Source organism: Entelurus aequoreus, linkage group LG10 (genome assembly GCF_033978785.1).
Source record: "Entelurus aequoreus isolate RoL-2023_Sb linkage group LG10, RoL_Eaeq_v1.1, whole genome shotgun sequence".
Lineage (NCBI taxonomy): Eukaryota > Metazoa > Chordata > Actinopteri > Syngnathiformes > Syngnathidae > Entelurus > Entelurus aequoreus.
This window is the reverse complement of record NC_084740.1, coordinates 55205601-55217078: the sequence shown is the minus strand read 5'-3', so window position 1 is coordinate 55217078 and position 11478 is coordinate 55205601. Positions and strand designations below refer to the sequence as shown.

Genomic DNA, 11478 nt, shown 5'->3' with positions numbered 1-11478 from the left:
GGGGTTATAGAATCAGCAGTCTTACAATCAGCAATCTTAGAATCAGCAGTCTTAGAATCAGCAGTCTTAGAATCAGGGGTTATAGAAACAGCAGTCTTAGAATCAGCAGTCTTAGAATAAGGGGTTATAGAATCAGGGGTTATAGAATCATCAGTCTTAGAATCAGCAATCTTAGAATCAGCAGTCTTAGAATCAGCAGTCTTAGAATCAGGGGTTATAGAAACAGCAGTCTTAGAATCAGCAGTCTTAGAATAAGGGGTTATAGAATCAGGGGTTATAGAATCAGCAGTCTTAGAATCAGCAATCTTAGAATCAGCAGTCTTAGAATCAGGGGTTATAGAATCAGCAGTTATAGAATCAGCAGTCTTAGAATCAGCAGTCTTAGAATCAGCAATCTTAGAATCAGCAGTCTTAGAATCAGGGGTTATAGAATCAGCAGTCTTAGAATCAGCAGTCTTAGAATCAGGTGTTATAGAATCAGCAGTCTTAGAATCAGCAGTCTTAGAATCAGCAGTCTTAGAATCAGGGGTTATAGAATCAGCAGACTTAGAATCAGCAGTCTTAGAATAAGGGGTTATAGAATCAGGGGTTATAGAATCAGCAGTCTTAGAATCAACAATCTTAGAATCAGCAGTCTTAGAATCAGCAGTCTTAGAAACAGGGGTTATAGAATCAGCAGTATTAGAATCAGCAGTCTTATAATCAGCAGTCTTAGAATCAGCAGTCTTAGAATCAGCAGTCTTAGAATAAGGGGTTATAGACTCAGGGGTTATAGAATCAGCAGTCTTAGAATCAGCAGTCTTAGAATCAGCAGTCTTAGAATCAGCAATCTTAGAATCAGCAGTCTTAGAATCAGGGGTTATAGAATCAGCAGTCTTAGAATCAGGGGTTATAGAATCAGGGGTTATAGAATCAGCAGTCTTAGAATCAGCAGTCTTAGAATCAGGTGTTATAGAATCAGCAGTCTTAGAATCAGCAGTCTTAGAATCAGGGGTTATAGAATCAGCAGTCTTAGAATCAACAATCTTAGAATCAGCAGTCTTAGAATCAGCAGTCTTAGAAACAGGGGTTATAGAATCAGCAGTCTTAGTATCAGCAGTCTTAGAATCAGCAGTCTTAGAATAAGGGGTTATAGAATCAGGGGTTATAGAATCAGCAGTTTTAGAATCAGCAGTCTTAGAATCAGCAATCTTAGAATCAGCAATCTTAGAATCAGCAATCTTAGAATCAGGGGTTATAGAATCAGCAGTTATAGAATCAGCAGTCTTAGAATCAGCAGTCTTAGAAACAGGGGTTATAGAATCAGCAGTCTTAGTATCAGCAGTCTTAGAATCAGCAGTCTTAGAATAAGGGGTTATAGAATCAGGGGTTATAGAATCAGCAGTTTTAGAATCAGCAGTCTTAGAATCAGCAATCTTAGAATCAGCAATCTTAGAATCAGCAATCTTAGAATCAGGGGTTATAGAATCAGCAGTCTTAGAATCAGCAGTCTTAGAATAAGGGGTTATAGAATCAGCAGTCTTAGAATCAGCAGTCTTAGAATCAGCAATCTTAGAATCAGCAGTCTTAGAATCAGGGGTTATAGAATCAGCAGTTATAGAATCAGCAGTCTTAGAATCAGGGGTTATAGAATCAGCAGTCTTAGAATCAGCAGTCTTAGAATCAGCAGTCTTAGAATCAGGGGTTATAGAATCAGCAGTCTTAGCATCAGCAGTCTTAGAATAAGGGGTTATAGAATCAGGGGTTATAGAATCAGCAGTCTTAGAATCAGCAGTCTTAGAATCAGCAGTCTTAGAATCAGGTGTTATAGAATCAGCAGTCTTAGAATCAGGTGTTATAGAATCAGCAGTCTTAGAATCAGGGGTTATAGAATCAGCAGTCTTAGAATCAGCAATCTTAGAATCAGCAGTCTTAGAATCAGCAGTCTTAGAATCAGCAGTCTTAGAATCAGCAGTCTTAGAATCAGGGGTTATAGAATCAGGGGTTATAGAATCAGGGGTTATAGAATCAGCAGTCTTAGAATCAGCAGTCTTAGAATCAGCAGTCTTAGAATCAGCAGTTATACAATCAGCGGTTATAGAATCAGCGGTTATAGAATCAGCAGTCATAGAATCAGCAGTCATAGAATCAGCAGTCACATAATCAGGGGTTATAGAATCAGCAGTCTTAGAATCAGCAATCTTAGAATCAGCAATCTTAGAATCAGCAGTCTTAGAATCAGCAGTCTTAGAATCAGGGGTTATAGAATCAGCAGTCTTAGAATCAGCAGTTATACAATCAGCAGTCATAGAATCAGCGGTTATAGAATCAGCGGTTATAGAATCAGCAGTCATAGAATCAGCAGTCATAGAATCAGCAGTCATAGAATCAGGACAATGAGCTGATAAAAAGGATATTTTCCCTGGTGTGTGTAACAGATGAGAGGCTTTTGAGGGACACTCTGTAAGTAGATGTAAGTAGATGTAAGTAGATGTAAGTAGATGTAAGTAGATGTTTCCATTCAGTTGTCAGGAACCTCCGAGCTTCACATTCCTTGTGGCTTTTTTTGTGTGTTTTACATTTTTGGGAATCCTGACAGCACCGGACAACCAAAGTCTGCAGACAATCATTGAACAACTACCCCCTCTCTCTCACTGTGTGTGTGTGTGTGTGTTGTTGTATTTCTACCCTTCTTGAGACATGAAGAATGCAAAGTATCTTCCACATGAGGAGGTGTGAACATAAATCCTGGTCCCAATAACATTGCATCTAATAGACAATGTCTCATTTGTGGTGACATCTATCAAAACAGCTCATTGTATGACCTATTGTGTGTTTTTTGTTGCACCAAGAACAAATCCTAGTTTGTGAGCCCGTTCTCAAACAATAGCAAGAAAATAAAAACTATTCTGAAAATGAGGGTGGTCCCAAAAAGGAGGTGTGTATAAACATTTGAAGTGCTCCCCCTCTGGCCAACATATGAAATAACAAGTGTGTGTAAGAAATTGAAATTTGCCCCCATTGGCCAAAATTAATAGAACAAGTAAAATAAATATGTATACAGAGACATACTGTAATAACTTCAAGTAAATAATGAATAATAAAAACCAATTACAAACAAAAAATAAAAATAAAAACCACAATGTGTCGACTTTTTTCTTATAAATTTGGGAGCAATTTCTCATATTCTTTCTGTTTCTGTAATATTGCAATATTTTCTCATAAAATTATTACTTTTTTTAATGTGCAATGATTACTTTTCAAGGCAAAGTGGTGACATTTGTTCTATAAAATTCTGAGTTTTAAGTACCAATGATTGTTATCACAATATTGCCAATTTTTTTGGTTGTTCTTGTAAAACTGTGACATTTTTTGAGTAAAATTATGACTTTTGCCAAGTAAAATTCCGATTTTGAAGTTGTTATACAATTGTGACTTTTTTCGAGTAAACTTACGACTCTTTTCATAAAATTGCCAAAGTTTTAGGCATTTTCTTGAAAAATGTTGACTTGCGATGAGTAAAACTCCAACTTTTATCATCATATTTCACAAATGTTTAATATTCCTTTTAAAATTTTGACTTGCATTGAGTAAAATGACAACTTTTCTTATAATACTGCAAAAAATTCAAAGTTTCACTTGTGAAATTGTGACCTTTTTCTTGTGAAATTCCAACTCATTTTTCACAACAAGCTTTTTTATATTTGCATACTATGTATATTATTAATGTTGTAAATACACTTCTTTATATACCTAAAAAGGGTGGTCTCAAGAAGGTAACAAATACAAGAATGTGTGCGTGTGTGTGTGTGTGGTACTGTACTGTTCCTGAGTTTGTAAACAATAACAAGTATCGCTAGGTGTAATTGTATTTATTAAAAAAGCATGTATTTCAGCATAAAATAAGTCATGAGGGTGATGTAGTATTAGTAGTATTTCTGTTCCAAATCATTGCTTTGCTGATGTGTCTGTATTGGCGATAAAAGTCAGTTTTACTTGCAACATCGTGACTATTCCAGTGGGTTCTTGTCAGAATAATTGTACATAAGTTATCACACCACTTGTTTGCTTTGAGTTCAGGTTGCCCTGCAGCCTGTGGTTACGATCCACAAAGCTGTCTTTGATCTTATCAAGCAAAAGGCGGACAGCTTGTAAACGTCCACTGTGTGCGATAGAATGCGCCGTAGAGGTGTCGTTTTCTCAGATCTTGGACAGCCACGGGAAGGGCTTTATCAGGACCCGAAATCTTCAAGCAGAGAGGGGGCAAACCTGACACCGCTCCAAGCCCCTTTTTGTTTGAACTGTTTATGACCCAGTGCAGCAGCTGCTTTATCAAATGAATGAATGGATACTATCAAATAGAAGTTTGGCGACAGTTGAGGATGAAGTCAACATTTTGTCGTTTAAAGGTCACTGTTCAGTTTCAAGTGGGAGATTTGAAGGGACGAAAGCCGAGAACATCATTGTTGTTTTTAACTGCTAATTGTCCACATTAAAATGAGTTGACTTTATAATATAAGCACAGCTTTTTTCCTGCAAAGTACACGAGTTTGTCATTTGTCAAAGTTGGAAGTCAGAAAGTCTCAGGCTGCAGCAGTGAGTGAAAATGTCAACATAGATTGAAGAAAAGGACATTTTGAACAGTGCTCAGTCAGCGCATTCTGACAGAGCAGCAGTCATTCATTTTCCAATAGTCAAAAATGTCTTTGGAATATCTAATATATTATCATTTTTATATTAGTATTATTTTTTATCTTTCTCGTTCTTTAAGCCTATTACAAATTATTTGAAAGCAGGAGAGGAAACTTTGTTGACTTGTTTTTAATGTATTGATGTGTTTGTTGTTGTTTATGATGCAGCTTTGTCTTCTACTGCTGCCTCTTGGCCAGGACTCCTTTGACTAATAGACATTTATTTAGACATATAGAAATGTCATTTGACTAATAGACACTAATAGACATTTCATTTAGACATTTAGACATGTCATTTGACTAATATACATTTAATTTAGACATTTAGACATATAATTTGACTAATATAAATTTAATTTAGACATTTAGACATGTAATTTGACTAATAGACATTTCATTTAGACATGTAATTTGACTAATAGACACTAATAGACATTTCATTTAGACATTTAGACATGTAATTTGACTAATAGACATTTAAAGGCCTACTGAAACCCACTACTACCGACCACGCAGTCTGATAGTTTATATATCAATGATGAAATCTTAACATTATAACACATGCCAATACGGCCGGGTTAACTTATAAAGTGACATTTTAAATTTGCCGCTAACCTTCCGGTTCGAAACGCCTCTGAGGATGACGTATGCGCGTGACGTAGCCCGGCGAACACGGGTATGCCTTCCACATTGAAGCCAATACGAAAAAGCTCTGTTTTCATTTCATAATTCCACAGTATTCTGGACATCTGTGTTCGTGAATCTGTTGCAATCATGTTCATTGCATTATGGAGAAGGAAGCTGAGCAAGCAAAGAAGAAAGTTGTCGGTGCGAAATGGACGTATTTTTCGAACGTAGTCAGCAACAACAGTACACAGCCGGCGCTTCTTTGTTTCCATTCCCGAAAGATGCAGTCAAGATGGAAGAACTCGGATAACAGAGACTCTAACCAGGAGGACTTTTGACTTCGATACACAGACGCCTGTAGAGAACTGGGACAACACAGACTCTTACCAGGATTACTTTGATTTGGATGACAAAGACGCAGACGTGCTACTGTGAGTATGCAGCTTTGGCCTCTAAACATTTGATCGCTTGACCGTATGTGCGCAACTTTTTTTTGCGTATGTACGTAACTTTTTAAAAATATATAAGCTTTATGAACCTTGGGTTAGGTGAACGGTCTTTTGGGCTGAGTGATTGTGTGTGTTGATCAGGTGTTTGAATTGTATTGGCGTGTTTTATGGAGCTAGGAGCTAGCAGAGGAGCTAGGAGCTAGCGTAACAAACACGCAGGTGTTTTTATGCAGGATTAATTTGTGGCATATTAAATATAAGCCTGGTTGTGTTGTGGCTAATAGAGTATAAATATGTCTTGTGTTTATTTACTGTTGTAGTCATTCCCAGCTGAATATCAGGTCACCCCCGGCTCTCACAGCATCTTCCCTATCTGAATAGCTTCAACTCCCCACTAGTCCTTCACTTGCACTTTACTCATCCACAAATCTTTCATCCTCGCTCAAATTAATGGGGAAATTGTCGCTTTCTCGGTCCGAATCTCTCTCACTTCATGCGGCCATCATTGTAAACAATAGGGAACTTTGCGTATATGTTCAACTGACTACGTCACGCTACTTCCGGTAGGGGCAAGCCTTTTTTTTATCAGATACCAAAAGTTGCAATCTTTATCGTCGTTGTTCTATACTAAATCCTTTCAGCAAAAATATGGCAATATCGCGAAATGATCAAGTATGACACATAGAATAGATCTGCTATCCCCGTTTAAATAAAAAAAAATCATTCCAGTAGGCCTTTAATTTAGACATTTAGACATGTAATTTGACTAATAGACATTTAATTTAGACATTTAGACATGTAATTTGACATATAAATATTTAATTTAGACATTTAGACATGTCATTTGACTAATAGACATTTAATTTAGACATTTAGACATGTAATTTGACTAATAAACATTTAATTTAGACATTTAGACATGTCATTTGACTAATAGACATTTAATTTAGACATGTAGACATGTCATTTGACTAATATACATTTAATTTAGACATTTAGACATGTAATTTGACTAATAAACATTTAATTTAGACATGTAATTTGACTAATAGACATTTAATTTAGACATTTAGACATGTAATTTGACATATAAACATTTAATTTAGACATTTAGACATGTCATTTGACTAATAGACATTTAATTTAGACATTTAGACATGTAATTTGACTAATAAACATTTAATTTAGACATTTAGACATGTCATTTGACTAATAGACATTTAATTTAGACATGTAGACATGTCATTTGACTAATATACATTTAATTTAGACATTTAGACATGTAATTTGACTAATAAACATTTAATTTAGACATGTAATTTGACTAATAGACATTTAATTTAGACATTTAGACATGTAATTTGACTAATAAACATTTAATTTAGACATGTAATTTGACTAATAGACATTTAATTTAGACATTTAGACATGTAATATGACTAATAAACATTTAATTTAGACATGTCATTTGACTAATAGACATTTAATTTAGACATTTAGACATGTCATTTGACTAATAGACATTTAATTTAGACATTTAGACATGTAATTTGACTAATAGACATTTAATTTAGACATTTAGACATGTCATTTGACTAATAGACATTTAATTTAGACATTTAGACATGTAATTTGACTGACATTTAATTTAGACATGTCATTTGACTAATGAACATTTAATTTAGACATTTAGACATGTCATTTGACTAATAGACACTAATAGACATTTAATTTAGACATTTAGACATGTAATTTGACTAATATACATTTAATTTAGACATTTAGACATGTAATTTGACTAATAGACATTTAATTTAGACATTTAGACATGTCATTTGACTAATACACATTTAATTTAGACATTTAGACATGTCATTTGACTAATAAACATTTAATTTAGACATTTAGACATGTCATTTGACTAATAGACACTTCATCTCAATGAGAGTTTGTTCCTGGTTAGGTCAAGTTGAAATTAAATAAATAACATGTACACAGAATTATTTTAAGACGTGTAGCAAAGCCTGCTCTTGTTGTTTGCTTCCAAAGCTGTGCTCCATGAAGTGGTGGACCCATGAAAAGCTCCATATTTAAATTTAAGATGTGTAGTGAAGCCTCTTTTTATTTATTTTTATTTGTTTAAGTCTGTGCTTCATGAAGTGATGGATCCATACTTGAATTGAGGATGTGTAGCGAAGCCTTTTGTTTTACAATGTTGTCCTCCATGAAGTGGTAGATCCATGAAAGCGCCATACTTGAATTGAAGATGTGTAGTGAAGCCTTTTTTTAAACAAGGTTGTTTTCTATGAAGTGGTGGATACATGAAAAGCTCCATACTTAAATTGAAGATGTGTAGTGAAGCTTTTTTTTCTTGTTTTGTTTTTAAAAAAAGTTGTCCTCCATGAAGTGGTGGTTCCATGAAAGCACTATATGTAAATTTAAGCTGTGTAGTGAAGCCTCATTTTGTCTTTTTAAAAGGTTGTCCTCCATGAAGTGGTGGGTCCATGAAAGCTCCATACTTAAATTGAAGCTGTGTAGTGAAGCCTCTTTCTGTTTTTGCTGTGTTGTTTTTTACAAGGCTGTTCTTCATGAAGTGGTGGTTCCATGAACGTTCCATATTTGAATTTAGGATGTGTAGAGAAGCCTATTTGTATTCTGTTTCCAAGGTTGTCCTCCATGAAGTGGTGGGTCCATGAAAGCGCCTTACTTGAATTTAAGATGTGTAGAGAAGCCTATTTATTTTTCTTTTTACAAGGCTGTCCTCCATGAAGTGGTGGGTCCATGATATTTGAATTTAAGATGTGTAGAAAAGCCCATTTTTTTTTCTTTTTACAAGGCTGTCTTCCATGAAGTGGTGGGTCCATGAAAGTGCCATACTTGAATTTAAGATGTGTAGAGAAGCTTTTTTTTTTTTCTTTTTACAATGCTGTCCTCCATGAAGTGATGGGTCCATGAAAGCGCCATACTTGAATTTAAGATGTGTAATGAAGCCTTTTTTTATTTATTTTTTTAATTTAATTTTACAATGCTGTCTTCCATGAAGTGGTGGGTCCATTATATTTGAATTTAAGATGTGTAGAGAGGCCTATTATTTTCTTTTTACAAGGTTGTCTTCCATGAAGTGGTGGGTCCATGATATTTGAATTTAAGATGTGTAGAGAAGCCTATTATTTTCTTTTTACAAGGCTGTCCTCCATGAAGTGGTGGGTCCATGAAAGCGCCATACTTTAATTTAAGATGTGTAGAGAAGCCTATTTATTTTTCTTTTTACAAAGCTGTCCTCCATGAAGTGGTGGGTCCATGATATTTGAATTTAAGATGTGTAGATAAGCCTATTTTTTTTCTTTTTACAAGGCTGTCCTCCATGAAGTGGTGGGTCCATCATATTTGAATTTAAGATGTGTAGAAAAGCCTATTTTTTTTCTTTTTACAAGGCTGTCCTCCATGAAGTGGTGGGTCCATGAAAGCGCCATACTTGAATTTAAGATGTGTAGAGAAGCCTATTTATTTTTATTTTTACAAGGCTGTCCTCCGTGAAGTGGTGGGTCCATGATATTTGAATTTAAGATGTGTAGAGAAGCCTATTATTTTCTTTTTACAATGCTGTCCTCCATGAAGTGGTGGGTCCATGAAAGCGCCATACTTGAATTTAAGATGTGTAGTGAAAACTTTTTTTATTTATTTTTTTTATTTAATTTTACAATGCTGTCTTCCATGAAGTGGTGGGTCCATGATATTTGAATTTAAGATGTGTAGAGAAGCCTATTTCTTTTTCTTTTTACAAGGCTGTCCTCCATGAAGTGGTGGGTCCATGATATTTGAATTTAAGATGTGTAGAAAAGCCTATTTTTTTTCTTTTTACAAGGCTGTCCTCCATGAAGTGGTGGGTCCATGAAAGCTCCAAACTTAAATTCTAGATGTGTAGTGAAGCCTCTTTGTGTTTTTTGCTGTTTCGTTTTGTACAAGGCTGTCCTTCATGAAGTGGTAGTTCCACTTCGCCTCAAAGTGTAGCAAAGAAGTGAGGGTGATGAAATATTTGTGTCATGCTTGGTGCTCATAAGCTCTCTGGACATAGCGGGGGAACTCTAAATGTCATGTGTGTCACCCCCGCAGGTCCTGGAAGAAAGGATGAAGCTGGAGTGCAAGTGCCACGGCGTGTCGGGCTCCTGCACCACCAAGACGTGCTGGACGACGCTCCCCAAGTTCCGGGAGATCGGGTACGTCCTCAAGGACAAGTACAAGGAGGCGGTGCACGTGGAGGTGGTGCGGGCCAGCCGCCTGCGCCAGCCCACCCACCTGAAGGTGAAGCAGACTCAGGGCTACCGCAAGCCCATGGACACGGACCTCGTTTTCATCGAGAGGTCGCCCAACTACTGCGAGGAGGACGCGGCCACGGGCAGCGTGGGCACGCGGGGCCGCCTCTGCAACCGCACCTCGCCGCACACGGACGGCTGCGACCTGATGTGCTGCGGGCGGGGCTACAACACGCACCAGTATACCAAAGTGTGGCAGTGCAACTGTAAGTTCCAGTGGTGCTGCTTCGTCAAGTGCAACACCTGCAGCGAGCGGACGGAGGTCTTCACCTGCAAGTAGGACACCAGGAGGAGGGGGCCACCTTTCTTGTCCCGTTAAGAAGCGGCCTCGGCTCTTCACTGCACCGTTTTGCACACCACAATCGGAAACAAACACCAGTCGGAGATCCCCCCCCCCCCCACCCCTGCCCCAACAGGACGTGAGGATGTACGCGGTGGCGTCACAGGACCGGGGCGCACGAGTGACGTCACGGGACAATTTTTAAAAAAAAAACGGCGCAGGACTCGGCACGTAAGACTTGACACGTTCTCTGCAAGGTGGACCAAAAAACTCTTGTTGCTGCCAACTGGAACACGGTGGAGTTAATGTTAGTCTTCCAGTCACACTGGAACTTGTCTGTTGTGAACACTGAAAAATTAAATGTTTATTTATGTAATAGTATCTTTAAAAACAAAAACAAAGCACTAACGGGTAGAGATGTCTTTTTTTTTTTTTTGTACTAAGTGTAAGGAAAGTACTTTAGGAACTCTGACTGAAGCTGTCTGGCCTTGAGGCGGCGTTCACACCCGGGCTTCCAACACACTGGTCTTTTTGTCAAGGGAGGAAAAGCCTTCTCAGATGTGGATTTTTCATTTTTAAAATTTTTGTCAGAGTTACAAATTAGCCCTATTATGCAAAACACAAATGTCCACTGCAGAGGACATGTAAGTGTCATGTCTGTTGTTCATGTTTTGTTTAAGTCATGTTCTGTTTGGTTTTTGGACACTTAGTTCCTGCTTTTTCACTCTTGTTTTGTCACCATAGCAACCTATTAGTTTTCACCTGTCATGTCACGCACCTGTCTCACGCTTTGCACTCGCACACCAGTCACTAATCATGTCCCTGCTATTTAGTTTGTTAGTATTTAATAAATATGTACTCACATTCACGCCTTGCCCGCGCCAACTTTCCTTTGCATTCTGGGAAAACAAACCACGCCAAAGTCCAAGTATTGACAGAATACATAGGAAAGTTGGCGCGGGCAAGGCGTGAATGTGAGTACATATTTATTAAAATACTAACAAACTACAAAAAAAGAAGCAAACAAAAGGCGCGCACAATGGCGGGGAACAAACTTGACTAATGAAACAAAACTTGCACAAAGGCAGAAACTATGAACAATAAACAAAAACTTACTTGGCATGGAACTATGGGAGCAT

General features: G+C 37.2%; 1 protein-coding gene across 1 annotated transcript in view; it reads left to right on the top strand.

The window, feature by feature from the left end:
* wnt7bb (wingless-type MMTV integration site family, member 7Bb) overlaps positions 1–11034 on the top strand; it is a 115785-nt gene extending 104751 nt beyond the window's left edge. The window contains exon 4 of the mRNA XM_062061231.1: positions 9860–11034. Within this exon, the coding sequence (XP_061917215.1) occupies positions 9860–10339 (480 nt within the window). The 3' untranslated portion in view covers positions 10340–11034. The remainder of the gene's footprint in view (positions 1–9859) is intronic.
* Positions 11035–11478: the final 444 nt, after the last annotated feature.